General features: G+C 41.1%; 1 protein-coding gene across 1 annotated transcript in view; it reads right to left on the bottom strand.

Annotated features, from left to right (window-relative positions):
* Window positions 1–17,080, bottom strand: part of LOC106934329 (netrin receptor UNC5D-like) — an 87,015-nt gene that overhangs the window by 29,622 nt on the left and 40,313 nt on the right. Inside the window, exons 8-9 of the mRNA XM_088009120.1 lie at window positions 13,488–13,850; window positions 7,819–7,903 (exon numbers count right to left, since the gene is read on the bottom strand). Of these exons, the coding sequence (XP_087865246.1) occupies window positions 7,819–7,903; window positions 13,488–13,850 (448 nt within the window). The remainder of the gene's footprint in view (window positions 1–7,818; window positions 7,904–13,487; window positions 13,851–17,080) is intronic.

Here is a 17,080-nt window from a genome sequence, read left to right on the forward strand (position 1 = left end):
TGGTTGGAAGACACTTTGACAGTTGAGTAAAACACACACTGTCTGTCTGAGATTCTCTTGATTTGATTAACACGTAAAAATACTTTGTGTTTCACACAGTTTCTCCTCTGCCTGGTGAAGGTGGTGTCGCTGATAGTTGTGTGATCTAATGACCTTCAAATAAAAATAAAAATCCCCTCTGATTCTTCCGTTCAGACAAAAGTCCCAGTTATGAACAGTGATGCTGAAAGCTGTGCACTTTGACCTGAATCTGGATACATCTGAATGCCACGCCCGACAGGGAGTCAACATTGCAAAAATAGATCTTTGTAGGATTTTTTTTTTTTTGTTCTTGCCTATGAGTTTAGAGGTTGGTTGGACATAAACCCGCCCTGGTGACCCTGAACAAGGTAAAGCGGTTACCGTTTTAAAAAGACAACTTTTGATGACTGTTTGATCCTCAGGAGGCAGAATTAGCAATCAAATATATCTGAAAGACACTTATTCAAGTTTCCAAATCAAAATGTCTTGTTCTAAACATCCTTTTTTTTTTTGTAAATCATTTAACAACAACTGAAGTCCTCCCGTAAAAGCAGGAGATACTGAAGAGGAACATGCCTCATGGAAACAGTCATGGTGAAATATAATCCCTGGCTGTGTTGGTTATCACTTAGAACACAACTTTAATCCTTTGCCTTTGTCACAACAGCAGTGAAGCTGCTGACAAAGAAGCAGAAAGCATTTTCAAAAGCTGTCCGAACTTCAATCCAATCAGTGAACAATGCCGTTCCATTTTAGCTCTTAGATAATCGGCAATAATAAAACATCTCTACAGGAAACACAAGAACAGTTAATTAAACGGAAATAGCGCTCAAATGAAAAAGCAATGGGGTGAGTATAGCTTTTCAGCTGAAGAAATCTTTGTGTTTAGAGACACAAAGCAGCTTAATTGCATGACTTTTCATTGCAGAGACCAAACGCCAGCTTATTTTCTCTTAGTGTTCGTCTTCTCCATTGTTACCTGGAGGTACAAGACGGCTGATGCTGATCCAAGCACAGCTTTACGGGCTGATTTATGGGCTAAAGACTTTCTATACGAAGACCTCTCTAAGTTATTGGACTGTAAACTGTGACACAAGAGTAAATCAGCAGAACAAGGCAACACACAGAAAACCATTTTCACTGGTCAACGCTGCAATTACCTCAAGCCCAGAACAACCAACGCTGCGCTGTGTTCTGCTCTGATCTTTTGTATTTAATGCTGATTCGACATACATACAGAGCCAGTCAAAAGTAAAAAAAAAATTAAAGCTGGGGTAAATAACTTTATAAAAACAATTTTGTCAGTATAATCTGTAAATAGATTGATCTCCTCCACTTACTCTCTGAGCTACTACTGCCGACTGAAGAAGGCTCAGCTCTCGGTCAAAAACACCCCATCAGAGCCAGGAGGAGGGTCTCAGCATTGTCAGTCATCCTTGCGTATGCACTGCTAAATGTGCCAATGGCAGAGAAACAACTTACACTCACAAGAAAACTGTTTATCCAATGTTAACTAGCCTTAGCATTCATAGTAGCCTCTGCTGACAGGAAGAAGCCGTAGTGTAGCAGATGATCTAACGCAGTTATGACAATGATCATTTCTTTAACAAATATGTAAAAATAATATTTTTATTTATAAAAGTTACTTTAACCATCAACTTAATAGTCTTTGATCTTTATTTTTTGGAGATGTTCTACTTTCAGCATGAATTCATTTAAACCTTTGTGATTTTCTCCAATGCAAACAATTCATCACAGGCTGAAATATTTACATACAGTGCTGTGAAAGAGCATTCGCTTCACCTTGGTGAGAGGAAGGAGCGAGCTGTGGACTGAATGATGGCTCTGTCCAAAGCTCTTGGCAGCTGGAACTGGGAACAGTGAGCGCTGACAGCTAAAGGCAAACACAGCCACCACGCAACATCCAGAAATGCGGATCAACCGGGTCAACCACTGCAGGCGACCTGGACTCTGACTAGAGGGCTATGAATTAAAGCAGGAAACCGTATAGCACCTACACTCGGGGGGGCTTCACTGCTCACAGTGTGTACAAAAGATAAAAGGTTTAGCCCTCACTTCATAAAACTGATCCTCTGAGGCGGATTGAGACTGAAAGGTTTCTGATTAATCAAACAAAACCGAGACTGGAGGTACAACAGCAAGTCCCAAATGTTATACTTACTGCTGAAAAGCCAGAACGTGTTACAGCCTTGCTACAGATTTCTCTACGCTTCACTTTTTGCCAAACTTTATTGTTTAAGATAATGAACCAAATTTTGATAGACAAAAAGCTATCCAAACCAACCTGGGTAATATTTTGACAACTGGGTTCAGTGACTCTTCCCATTGCCAGGCCTGAAAGAAATGACTTTAAGAAAACCTGTTTGACATCACGAAGTAGGCCAAAAGAAAGCAACACACAGTAATCCCAATTTGTAAAAAAAAAACCAACAAAAAACAAACAAACAAAAATCTAGACATCTATTAATATTTGAAGGGTTACAGAACAATTTCTACAGGGCTCTGCTTAGTTGAGGCGAAATCTGTTCTCATTGTCACGGCTGCATGACCAAAGTGGCGTCACTTTCTTCTCATGCCTCATGTCGTCTACTCCTTCTTGTCACAACCACCCTGGCAAACTTTTTGCCCCCCCTCTCCATGCAAAACTATTGCATGATTGGTCTGAATTTTGTGGGTGTGTTAATTTATGCAAAAAACTGCAACAAGCTGTAGCAAACACGTCGGGACCTCCATGTTTGTTTTTCCCGATCTGTCAGTCATTTCTGTCCAATGGGAGCAATGATCGTTACAACTTTGTTTACAACTTATAGTCCTCTTGCAGACATCCTTAGGTAACCACAAAGGGAGAGTGAATATTATCTGACTGAAAAAAAACTTGTTTAAAATGTTCAGCTATGCATTGGAAGCTTCAGGAGCCTGGAGGTAATTAGAAACACCCCAGCGGGAAACAATCTGAGTTTGGAGAACTAGGTCAGGAAGAGACTGGTGTTTTTGCAGTAAAGTAAAAGACAGAGTACTTTGGATGTCCCGTAACCTGGCAACATGCAGACAGGCACTGACAGCCAGAGAGAAGACGACCACAGCAGACCACAGAACGAATGCGGGCTTCTACCAGAAACATCAGCACATACCGCCCAGCTCCCACAGAGCGACAGACAATAAGAACTCCAAAAGAAAAGGTGACGGCACTTTTCATGTGCCTGGTTTTGTGTTGCTTAGTTGTTCTCATTTTCAGACTTTGTGTTTTACAGTTTCAGTTGGATTTTATTCAGCTCATCCAGGCACTCAGTTTCATGTGTTTTTGTTTTTTTTCTTGCATTTTGTATCCCTGCTGTATTTCTTTAGTTTATTCCCTGTCAGTTAGTCTTGCTTTCTACTCCACACTTGTAAAAAAGCTTTTAGCTGAACAGCTAACATAGAATTTGACAGATGGCTCATTGAAATTCACTTTGTTGATGCAAACATACAATTTTAGTGCAAACTGTGTTGACTTTTGATTCTTTTTTTGTTGCAAATATAACAGAAAATGGTAACAGACTTTGTGAAAAGGGAGTAAGTGGTTACAAAACCACTTAAAACTGATTTCCAATCTGTGGTTTTAATAATGCTTGGTGCCCAACCTCGTGATACAAATATTGACCACTTTAAATTTCTTTTTTAACACTAAAGACAATAAAATTCTATGAGAACAGCATTCCATTTATTTTCCTAGCCTTCCTGCAGTGAGCAGTCGTTAGTTTACCCCAGTAAGAGCGGAGGTAATGCCACGCAGTGTGGGAGCGAGCCGTCAACATACACAAGATTGTTCCCCAGATTTAAAATGCAAGGACAGAATGAGTAGAGTTCATACTTTTAACTGCCTGCTGCACAGTGCATTAGCAGCGAGCACAAATAACAGTGGTTAGCACTACTAAAACTGCAGTCTCACCTTTTTTCTGCAATGTCTACCTTTAACCTCAGTCAGAGATTTCTCTTTCACAGTGCTCTGTCAAATGAACCGAAACCTTTGAAAAACCTGTTCACCCCCTCACCAGCGGTGGCGCTACGCCAAAAACCTTCAAAGAAGACATGAGGGCAACTTCCTTCTTTACAACATGTAAACAATAACAGAGTGGTGTCCCATTTTAGCAGCTGCAGGATTTATCTTTTGTCTTTGGTAAAAGACCATTTCTCCTGCTATCTCTAGATTCTCACATTTGGTTCTGGTTCTGGATCTGTATCCCCAGAACCAGAACCTAACATGGAGAAGCAGCATTTAGCTTCTATGCACCACAAATCTGGAGGACAGTTCCAGAAAACTGCAAAGCAACTGAAATACTGAGTGCCTTTAAATCTACACTAAAAAGCCGCCTGTTCAGTGTTGCTTTTTAACCCTAATAAATGAAACATTGACCAACATATGATGTGTACTGGTATTCTAGATGATAGCCCTCGTCAAAATGTAATGTTTGTTACTGGTTTCTCAGTTGTTGCCTCTGTTGTCTTTATGACTTCTTATTCTTGTGTTTTTATGATGTAAAGCACTTTGAGCTGACTTGTTACTGAAACGTGCTTTACAAATAAAAACAAAAAAAATCAGAAGTTTGATGACACATCAAACTGAATAACAAGTATCAGTATCAGTGTTGGTATCGGTGATACAGGCCCTGTATTTACTTAGTATCGGATCGACACCGAAACATCACACCTCTAACCTAAAGATCGGCTTCCTTCTTTTTGTCATAACCCTCATTGAAAATATCACCCTCGCGTTTCCGGCTGCAGCACTGAATCCTTACTTTCGTAAGTGATCTAAAGAAACTCCATTTGCATGATGTCTCTGCTGTCTCTGTCTTCTTATTTAATGGCGCCGCTGAGAGGAGCCACGGCCCCATCATTACACCAGCTAACGCGTTTGTTGCAGTCTTTTTTTTTATTTTTTCCTTCTGTGACTTGGCTCAAAAGGATCATCGTGAATAAACCGTGACACTTCAGAGGGAATTGGAAGCTCTCGTGGGGAGCGTGAGTAGCGGAACCCCACCCTCCCCACCTTTCCTGCAGAGCAGCTCGGTCCGTCCGAGGGTCATTACCGAGCTGTGACAGGAATGCATAACGCGATGCGATGGCGAGATGAAAGGGCCTGAGGGAGATGTCTGCGGCGTGCACGTCCGTCAGCACACCAGGCGCCGTTCATCTCTGCATTCATCATGGTTTAAACTAGCTCTGTGGGTCGTGACTGCCTCCCGGGGAGGGGGGGAGAGGGGGGGGCGGCATTGTTGACACCAAGAGGAGTTGATAACTACATATTGACACTCAGAGCAGTGAAAGAGGCTGTAAAGCAGAGACTGGAGGACTGGAGGTTGGACTTTGCTTCCTACAGCAAAGTGAAGTACTAAATGAGGGGATCTACTGCAGAGAGGCTCGAACTCAACTTTCTCCCCTGCAGCTGGGACATCAAAGCACAGACTGCCACCTGTGAGAGGCTTCTGGATGCGAACACCCGTACTGCCGCGGTGCCGAGAGGAGTCCTGTGGGGAACGGGAGTCAGGCTGGGCACATCTGCTGTGGTAGCCTCAGGGTCAGCCAGCGAACAGAGATGGTCATGGTTTAGACGTCCAGACTCCATGACAGAGGGTTCTACTGCCCACCAGCTACTATACGATACAAGAGTAATATGTAATATCGCTTCTGTTTTGTCATGTTTAAAAGTTTTACATCATAAAACAATTTTTTTTCTCAGATATAGGTAAACTGTGTAAGTTTTTGATGATGATTTTATTTCTTAAAGGGGCAGTGTTATATGAAATCGACTTTTTTGAGCTTATCATAATGTCATATTGTTATTCTTGGAGTGCTGCTTTGATTCTTTCATGCATGTTTGAGAAATCCTTTAATCTCCATGACAACATTCAGCTGTGCAAAACACCTGGGTGGACCTAGCCCCGCCTCTAAGCTCCGTCAGCTTTGTCAGTTTCCAAGCTGACGAGTTTCCGCCTCACTCAGCTCCTTCAGACTAGCCAGCAGCAATTAGTAAACATCTGGTGGAACTGTTCATCTGTGCTCTTTACACGAGTAACGGCTCAGTGAAATGCTGGTTAAAGGAGCCATGTTGGGATGACTTCCTGAAGGCAGAGTTTCAGCAAGAGCAGGAGCTTTTAAAAGCGAAAAAGGGCCAATTTCAATTCATTAAATTACAAAGTCAAAGTTCTTGATATTGATATGGCCCAAAATGAAAAAAGACTTTGACACCCTTGATCTATAACATAGAGATATAGCTCCACCAAGAAACACATTTTGCTTTTATAATAAACGACAATATTGTTTTGAGACCATGTTCAAGTAATAAATTGATAACGGCATCATAAAGCAAGAACACATTCTCAGAGATCAATAAATGTAGATTTATTGATCTCTGATCACTAAATCAGAGATCAAACAACAAATAAAATGAATGATGAAGTTTCTGGAAACAAAATTGATCTTCTAAAAAAAAAGGCTAGTTTAGACTAAAACACCTGACTGAAGACTTTTAACATCCAATCTTAGAAAGACAGGAAAAAGCAAAATGATAAATCATTCAAATAGAAATTATTGAGATCTTTTGAATTTGTCATGCCATTAATTGTTTTATTGCTTATTGTGACAGGCCTATTCCAATACAAACAAAAACTAGTCCTCAAATACAGACCATTTGACTGAAATCGGACGACAACAGCAATTCCTCATTTTGATGACTTAAAACAACAAATATACAATTATTTTTTATTATTATAGTTTTATATAAGGTTAGCACAACAAGTAACTCCATTCAGAGGAGGATTACTCTTTTAAGTAGATTGGTTTGGATAACTAGGTTTTTTTTTCTCTTATTGAATGAAACCATTTAAAAACTCCATTTTGATGTGACATGTTTTGGTCGTCTGAGAGACTGAAGTGTGAAACAAAAAAAAACTAAAGCAGAAGAAACCTTGAAGAGAAGAAAGACTTTTTCGCAGCTCCGTCGTTCAATGCGACCTTTGCGGCGCAGCGGAGCGGCCATCTCAGCCATGTGTGTTACGGCTATGCAATTAAAATTCAGAATCACCTTGTCCAACATGACACAGCGTTTTCTCAGAGCTGACACAGCTCCCCCAAAGCTGAAAAGACTGAATAGTGCTGATCCTAGTCAGAGGAACTGGATTTTATGAGCCCAAATCTGCAAAGAGCTCCTTTTAGAATCACTTCAAACTAAGAGCTGTGTATGTCTTTTTTTTTTAGACGTTATTTGTTTAGTCACTATGACGCTTTCTATGTAAAAGATTAGCAAACAACCCGATAGTAAACCCAATAAGAGGGGACAGGATGCAGTAAGTTGTGAAATAAACAAATGTTAAATATAGTTCTCATCATTAAATGCCCCTTTTTTTCCTTTCTAACTCGATTCATGACACTCCACAGAATGAGAGGATTTAAAAAAAAAACAAAAAACAAAAAAAAAAAACAGGCTCATTAAACTCCACTCAACAGACATTATGTGGTAACAAATCACATTACTTTGACGCTGCGAAGCTTCAATCTAATTCTTTGCTAATTAAGCCGCCAATTACAGAGCACATTAAACTTTCTAATTGGTTTCGGTGAGATAACGGCGGCCGGATACGCAACGGTCCGACCGCAACACCGCCAGCTGTGGGGCGAAAGGAGAGCGACGGCGAGCCGGTCAGAGAGGACGGACAGCGAGTCGGAGCAGATGGACGATGCGATGCAGAGCGACTGACAGATGCTTGAAATGATATTTGGGTAAAAGTGGAGCCTCACCTCGCCTCGCCCTGATTGATGACCATGCACATCTCCCAGGACATATTTTCAGCCACGGCTCCGTGAGGCACAAGGAGGCTGACCCCTGAGGGAAAAAAAACACACACAAACACACCTCCATGTTAACATGGGCAGACATGGCCGCCTGACAGCGCGGGGCCAAATGAAGCTCCCGCAACAATCAGCTTTCATTTACACTGCGTAGATACCCGGCTTTGATCCATACTCATGTCAGTTCTTTTAACTTTACTGAGATCATTCTTTTTCTGCTGAGCAGGGTAGGAATTGTTTTGTTTGTCCCTTAACATCCTGACCAATCTTCTTTCTCATCAGGTGGACAGTTTGACTGAAATATATGAAATCTGGACGTGATTTCTCCGTTCTGAGGTGTGACTGGTTGGTTTGGAAAGCTGCACAGTTAAATCAAAAACCAACACAGAGTCTGGTGAAGATGGAAGGTAACAAATGTATTAACAGTTATTGTGCAACATGGGCCTCATATCAAAGTCACCCCACCAATGACGGTCAAGAATCTTAGACTAGTCATAAAATAACTTTCATGTTCATGATGAGAAAGCTTCTGACAGCAACTGTACTCAAAGTTTGATGTGTATGCCCGAGTAAAAAAGGAGAAGAATAATTCCAAACCTCTTCTAGTCATCCATGTTCACTGAGCTGGTGATTAGACAACTATAGAGCAAAGCAAGTGGAGAGTCTTTTCAGGATGTTAACACATCAGCACTGTGCCTTTACTGCTGCGTAATGCCTTTCATCTGCTGCTGAGCAAAGTGGCGCCGCATTTACATGGAGGAGCAAAGAGCATATAAAAGGTCCTGCTTTACAAGAGCAGAGCAGACTTCTTTAAAAGAAGGCTTTTCTATGCCTTGTGGAAAGCGAAACGTTTTGTGAAATGTGAATTCTAACAAGTCTGTTCGGATCAAATAAACACTGTTTCACACATCAGACCAGCGGCTCTGCCAGGACCACAGAGGAGGGAAAACACGTAGAACCGCATTTCTTCAGTCTTGCTTTTGATAAAGGGTGAGATAAGTAAAAAAAAAAAGTGTGATCATTTCTCCAAGGTAGTCAAAGTCAAAGCAAGTTAGCAACAGCGTAAAGGGGCAGGATTATGTAAAATCAACTTTTTGAAGGTTGACATTTTATGTTATTCCTTCATGAAATACATGGCTGAAGTGTCGCCATGATTCTTTCATGCATGTTTGAGAAATCCTTTAATCTCCCATGGCAACCATTCAGCTGTGAAGAACACCTGAGTGGACCCAGCTCCACCTTCAAGCTTTTCAAGCACCCCTCCCCTCGACTCTCCCATTCAGCTCCTTCAGACTAGTCAGCGATAATTAGCAAACGTCTGCTGAGCTCATTACATCACCTACTTCTCAGTGAAACACTGATAAAAAAATTTATTCAAGTGTTAATAGAGAAGCCATGTTGTGGTGACTTCCTAAAGGTGGTGTCAAAAAGAGCAGGAGTTTCTTAAAGAGACAGAGGCCCAATTTCAAGGCGATAAATTATGAAGTCAGTCATATTTTGTATATACAGCATTTTTATAACAACTGAAGGTAACATGATAACTTGATTGTGGTATAAAATAGCTCCATGTGCCTGGGAAATATATAATACTGCCCCTTTTAATACTTTATCCTGGCTAAAGTGCTGGATGTTAAAGCAATGTGAACATCATTTATAGTCAAAACGTGACTCCTGCAGCACAACATACTTGTATCATCCAAGCATCTTCTGAGTTCCTGCTGTGGGGCAGGAACAATCTCCAGTAGCAGTCAGCCTGGCAACAAATCTGAAGAGGCCCCTGACTGAAGACGGTTGCTATCTGATTGCTTCATTCCCAAGGATCTCAAGAATTTCCTTAAGATAAACTTTTTAAATTAATTTGATGAAGAAACTCAGCTTAATTCACTTTTGAATAACTAGGATCACTTGGAAAGTATGTGTGATTGAATGAAAATTACTTTTTTGTAAATTGCCTCAAGACACCATTTGTTGTGAAATAACTTCACTAATAAACTGAATTGAATTAAATGAGAACTAATTTTCACGTAGAGCCCTTATGAGAACAGAAAGAAAAATACAGTTGTCTGCCAAAGCCATCACACATTGAGGTCGGCTAAACGTTTGGTCACAATCTTCGCTTCTGCGAAAGACGAGAAGTGATTTTCTTCCTCCATTTAAAACCTCTCGGCCTCTGAATCCACACAGGAGCCGTTTCTTTGATAGAAAGTCGCTCCAGTTGCGCAAACGTTCAAAGCGAGGTCTTTGGAATAATTAGGACATAAATTCACGGAGGGAAGCTGCTTGTCAATTTTTAAAAATGTTATTCTAATTTGAATTTAATTCAATCTTTCAAACTGCGATGTGGTCCGCTCCTGCTGTGTTGGGATCCAAGGCGAAGCCTCAACTCGACAGGCTGCATCTTCAAAGTCTTTGTGAGATGTGAGAGATGCTGCTGCTTTACGGCTCATCACCGAGGTGACCAAAGGCTTCGGTAATCTGCGGCAAAGTGGAGTATGTGGGGGCTGGCGATTCAGGCTAATGAACGGCGGTCCCTGCAGATGCGCCGTGTGAGCGTCGCACTTGATGGCGGCAGCAACTCCTTGACTCAGATTCTCCGGCCTGAAAGTCGCCTGCAGGAGGCTGATTTCACTTCAGCCCAGAAAGCCGACCGACGGCGAAGAGTGCCGCATTTCACACACACACACGCACACGCACACACACACGCACTGTTGTGACCTTCTGGGCAACTGCAACATTTGCTGGCGACGCCCTCGACAGCCTCGTTTATTTTGTATTCCCGCTCACACTCCTCGTTGTGTGTGAATGTCTGATTCAATTGCGGGTCTCGTTTGGAGGGTCTTGACAAACTGGCTCAAGACTCTGTGGTTTTTGTCAGCTTACACAAAATCACACACTTATTGTGCATTGTAAGCTGATGATTTCAGTTTAGAGTTCGTTTATCAATATGTGGCTACAATAACAACACAAGTTTATTATGAAATGTATTAGAAAAATGTCAAGAAGTATCTGTGGTTGAGTTATTAACCATTTTAAATTAAAGGGTCATTCTTTCATGAATGTTTGAAAAGTGCTTTAATCTCCTGTAGCAACCATTCAACTGAACAAACCTGCCCCCTGCTGGTGGAACAGCGCATCTATTGAGGTCATTATTGTAGCTACTTCTCAGTGCAGCGCTGGTAAAAATGTTGTTAAAAGAGGAGTCATGTTGTGATGACTTCCTGAAAGCAGAGCATCAGAAAGAGCAGGAGTTTTTAAAGAGACAGTGGCCCAATTTCAAAGCGCTAAATTACAAAGGCAAATTTCTGTGAAGTCATATTTGATATACATCTCTGGAAACAAACAGGAGACTACTTTAAATGATCAGTTTCTCTGATTTTGCTTTTTATAGGTATATGTTTGAGTAAAATAGACATTGTTCTTTTATTCTATGAACTACTGACAACATGGCTCCAAAATTTCATTCGCACAAAATGGGAAATGGTCCAAATAATGAAAAAGATGCAGTGCTTTCAGCTTTCGGAAAGCACTGCAACTCAAACACTTGTTTATTTGCCATTCCTATGTCAGGCCCTGGTTTCAAGATGTCTTGTGAAATCAATCTATAAGTAACACAGCGGAAACTGTAAATACGAATGTTTCCGAACACAAATGGCCAAAAAAAAAAGATACAAATATCTCCCTAAATATGAAGGTGTAAGAGTGACTATCTCTCACTCTGGCACCCAAGAGGTGCCAACCAAAGCTGTCGTCTTATGAAGCGCTGCTCTGTACAATAACAATATTTTGGGTGATTTTTTCTTTCCTGATAGGCACACAGAAAACAATGCCAAAGATTTCTTTGTAATTGAAAATTCAGAGACAGTAGAAGAAGTGCTGCCAGTGCTTCCAGGCAGGTATATAGAAGTGCCAGTAATGTGGATAACGGGCCCCACACCAAGCAGCAGGATGTTTTCCCTGAAGTCATATTGGAAGTTGTTTGTGCTTCCAAAAATAAATAAATAAAAATAAAAAAATCCCTCTCAACAACCTGCCAGACAGGAGGGTGTCCCAGAGAAAGGCTCTCAATCATTTATTGTTTTATCATTATTTCATGCGATGCTTCTAGAAATCCTGCAGCAGGATAATCAGTCAACCCTGCATGTTGCCTGCAGGAAGAAAGGAACAATATATTATTACAACTATTTAAAATTACACTAATAAACTTTTTCGCAATTCGGAGCCAGTGCAGACCACCTCTCTTCGCCTGGCGCAACTCCTGCATGCAGCTTTATTTCTTGCACATGTCTGATGGCTTAGTTTACCACCTGCCTCCATGACTACTGTTACATCTTCTTTTCAAAATTCATGGGATTTTTTCCCATGAATTTTGGGAAAGATGTGTTAATAAGCAAAGCTCTTTGACTACTAACACTGATTTTTATGTCGCCCGGCTGAAAAAACTAGAACTGAAACACAAAATGGTTGCCGACTGTGACCAAAAGGTAGAAAAGATTGGATTTCATTTGTCCTTTGCAAGCTAATTTTGATTCCACTATTAATGAAAATGTAAAATTTTAGGAAAACCCTGTCAAGGCCCATCTCACTGAGAGCTGATCTTACTTTTCACAAATTAGCTTTAAGCTTCCTAGTAAGTAAGGTCCACCAGTCACTACAGTTTGGGCCTTTTGTCTCTTTTATCCACTCACCTTCATGTAATGTGTTTGGATCATTAAAACGTTTCTCATTCACTAATGTCAACTTGGTAGCATAACTTATTTTATCACACTGTGATAAACAGTTGTAAGGTACCATTTTACAATAAGGCTCATCTTATAGATGTCTAATAAAAAGTTCATAAATTGATCTCTAAACACTTTATAACTCTTGAATAACTGTTTATTATGCATTAATTAAGGGTGACAATGAGACAAAATCTATAGGTTTCTTGCCAAATAGTGAGCAAAGTATGAGCACTTACATATTTTATCTATGTAAGATAGCAAACCAAGATAGTCTGACACCTCATCACTCTTAATGAATGGATAATAAACAATTATTAATGATTAATAAAGTGTTTACAGTTGAATAGATAACACATCAATAAAATATTCATTAGCCATCTATAAGGGGAGCCTTATTGTAAAGTGGTACCCACTTCAGTTAGCTGTCGACATACTACCTAATGTTAAAACTGCATGACAACGACGGGTAACCAAGGAAACCAGTGACCGGCCAGCTCTTTTTGCAAATCACGGTGCTTAACATCGCACAGATGTATTGTTTATTATGTTTTTGTGGGGTATAAGTGATGATGGATGGTTGGAAGGAATTAATTTGATTTCCACAAATCTCTGATTGATGCATCCCTGATTTTCCTCCCAGTTTTGGACCAGGCTTTCTGTCCAGTGCTCCTCGTTTGCTGAATCATCACACAGGCCGTGTTTTACTGGTGAAAGGACTACCAGGAATGGCGAGGCAGAAGAGAAAACCTGGAGGAAGCTGTTAAATGCTGGCGTTGAGGAGCCTCTGGAGGCAGATCACGTCTATGGCACAGTTCTGATGAGAGGCTCCTGCTACTGAGAGAGCGAGAACAGAGCCGGGCTCTACACACCTTCATCTCCCCTTCCAGTGGTGCTCACCTGTGTTGGGCACCACCAGCCGGCCTCCAACATGGCCGAACACGCCACTGGTCCTCAGCTGCTCTCTGCTGCCGCTCAGGGGCCCGTTGAGCGTCAGTGGGCCCTTCTTGCGTTTGTCCACAGTGCTACAGAAGTCACAGCTGAGGTCCTGTGGGTAAGACTCGCTGGGCGCTTTGGCGTGGAACTCGGCACGCTCGGCCACGCCCAGAGACACCATGAAGGAGCTCTGGACTTTGACCTTGATGTCCGGCAGCGGGTCAAACAGCTCCTTGTCGGCGCCGTCGTGGAAGCAGAGCGGCGTGCTGTACGTCCGTCCCACCGTCATGTCGGGCGGCATCGAGGAGTTGAGAAGCAGCGGGTTGCCTGGACACACGGAGAGACACGGCACAGTCACCTAAAAGCTCTGTGCTCATGGGAAACGACAGGCAGCGGAACGGTCTAGTTAAAGAATCTTTTAAAATGATATTCATCACTGTCCTACTTGGAGCTGAACGGGTTTCTGGGATAAAATGACATGGAAAAGTATTTCTGATTTCCTATTCTTTGCATGTTTGTCACACAAATCAAGGAATCAGGAACCGAGTTGTAATAGTTTTGGGTTTTTCAGTGTTGCTTAGGTTATTTTGTTGTGACTTTTTGTTTGTCTAATTCAGATTGTTTTGGTTAGTTTTAGAGAGTTTTTGCTAGCTTTTATTAGTTAGATATTTATTTTTTAGTAACTATATTATTGTAAGTATTGCATTGTGACTGTGCTTTCATCGATTGGGTAATGATACCATTTTCAAAAAATGTATTCAATCACTGAACTTTAGCTGTCATCATTTTGCGGACTAGCATTAGCGCCACGAGGTGGAGCATGGAGAGCCGTAAACTGCTGTAAACTGCTTGTGTGGTGGGAAAAAAATCTATTTCACATCCTTTCAAAAGTCTGATAGTCATAAACATAAAAACAAAGAATATTATATGCATAATTCCAGTATGTTTTAGTTAGTTATAGTTCGTTTTAGTATTTCCCAATTAACTATGGGTTTTATTTTTTTTTTCAGTTAACAAAAATGTTTTTTCAATTCCTGTTATTTCGTTAGTTTTAATTAACAACAGTAACCTTGATCAGCAAGGGCACAAATACTTTTCCACCTCTTTTGATTCAGTAAAAACATTTCATATTGCTTAAAAACTAAAAACAGAGCAACAGACAGTGTCTTGATATTTTTTGAAAATAAATAAAAAATAAATATGTTGGAAAAATATGTTGCATTGTTTTTGGACATTTAATATCATAGATCTGTTGTGGCTTTTTTAATGTTCAGTCAGTAGATATGCACATGATTTACATGTCTTCTCTTTCTGATGACTACACAGTATTTTTTTATGTTACAATCTTGCACAGTATATTGTTGTTGCTAATCTTTTTTTTTAAATATATTTTTAACAATACTACACAATGAAGTTTCCAGTTGTGATGTTATAAATGTTAAAAAGTTGTAGTGTGGAAACCTTTGCAAGTCACTGCTCATTTAACGTGACACATTTTAGTAAAAGCAGAAACTTATGTCATACTTTGATCAAATAGAAACTTTTTGTCGTCTCCAGGTGAAGTAAATGTGGCTTAGATCAGATTTTATTTGCTCTGGCGGCTCCGTGGCTGACCGCTGAAGTTCAAACTGCATTTCCAGGCAGGAGAGGGGAGCACGAGGGCCAAAGGGCCACAACCTGGACAGAAGGTCCAGGGCTCGGAGCCACGGTCAGGGCGTCAGATTTAATTACCAAACTCACACGCAGCTTGATCTCCATAATCCATCTGCTGGAGTCAGCTCCTCAGGACAACACGGTTGTCCTCCTGAAGGAGAAGAAGGGAGGCCAGGAGGTGTCTGCTCTGTAAATGAGAGGAGTCCTTCAGCCCCCACTGTGTGTGTGAGAGTGTGTGATGAGGGTAAGTGTGGGGTGGGGGAGCTTAGGTCTTCATCTGTGGCCATTAAATGTGGCAAAGCTGCCAAACGGAGCGAGCAGGGCGCCGCATCGATCTGGCAGCGGCACCAAGATAACGGCGAAGTCACTGAGTCCTTGCTGCCCAGCTGTTGCCTGGCGAGGGGTGCGAAGCGGGAGGCTAATGTTGTTTTATTTTTAGGAAAATCATTAATTACCGGGGATGGGATCTGTGATGAGCTTTGTGGAGGCTGCTGGTGTTTTTTTTTTTACTGGGTCTTCTTTTTGTCCTGATTTAAAACTAAAACCTGTCAGTAGAAACAGACATTTTAGTCAAATTTTTGTGTATTTGTCAATGCACAGCACTAATAAACATGGAATACAAATATTATTACGCTCTTATGTTTTGAGCAAAGTAAAGGGGTTGTTTAACATAATTCAGAATGCAAATTAAAAGATGACCCATTAAGGTAAACCCTCCAAACCACCGGCCATTTAAAGTTAACACATTCTCCCAAAAGCCTCCTTCGTGCTCCTAGCATCACATGATGTTATTATCATGAGGATTTTATTTTTCTGATTTAGTTCAGTGTTTTAAGTTCTTAATATGTTGTTTAGTTTTTGTTCAGCCTCATCCTTAGCTGCTGTTTTATGTTTGGTTCTCATTTCACTCCTCTTGTGTTTCTATCCACTTCCTTCTTTCAGGGAACACAATAGCAATGGTAGCAACGGTAGCCACAGCATCAAAAGTTTAATATTTTCCAACTTTCTCGTGTCATGTCATTAGCCCATGTGTGCACACCTACATGAACGAACTCGAAATTTCACATACTCGAATTTCACCAGTCGCTTGACGAGAGGACGGCAACCGGTTGTCGCCTCGTCACCATAGTTCCATGAGAAATGAAAGGAGAGGGATTGATGTCGCCTTCTCTATGTCGAAACCCTTACAGAAACAAGAAATCCTGTGGTGGTTAATCCTTTAATACTCTCACCCCCAAACCTCCGGCAGTACAGGTTCTCAGCATCATCATGGTGGCTATTTAACCTCTGGCCTGCAACAACTGAGAAAGCGTTTTAAAGGGTACGGAGTCAGAGTTGGCTCAAATGTAAGTAATAGCAGGGATGTTCCACAGAAACGAATTAAAAACATGACCACAGTTTATTTCTAAATGCTTCTCGGGGTCTCGGTCAGCGCTGCAGCACCGCGGACGTTGGCCCACTGCAGACGACATTCAATCTCCGCCAATTTTTTATTTTTTATTTTTACCTCTGGTCGGGCGGAGAATGATCTGATTATCGCTTGAGTGTGCATCTTTAAGAATGGCGCCGTGCAAATGGAATGGCAGCAGTGAGATGAGAGAAGTTAATGAAATGTACCTCGGGTTGAATACCTTGAGGGATGGGTTTGGAATTGGGCCCCTGATTAAAAATCACTCAGAAGGAGAAGGAATGTGGAAAGACAGGGTCAGGTCCGAGACTCACTCTGCACTCCGCCTCTCTGGAAAAACACCTGAGAGCATTTCTAACAACTTGGAAGCACTTCAATTTTTTTTTCTTTCATATTTTTGTTATCCTTCAGGTTAAAAAATATCTAATTTTGACAGGCCTTCTTCTATTTGGATACAAGTTTAATATCCAAAAGTATTTATTTAAGCTGCAGTATG

Source organism: Poecilia mexicana, unplaced genomic scaffold (assembly GCF_051168715.1).
Source record: "Poecilia mexicana isolate PSO_F unplaced genomic scaffold, ASM5116871v1 scaffold_9, whole genome shotgun sequence".
In the NCBI taxonomy this organism is placed as follows: domain Eukaryota; kingdom Metazoa; phylum Chordata; class Actinopteri; order Cyprinodontiformes; family Poeciliidae; genus Poecilia; species Poecilia mexicana.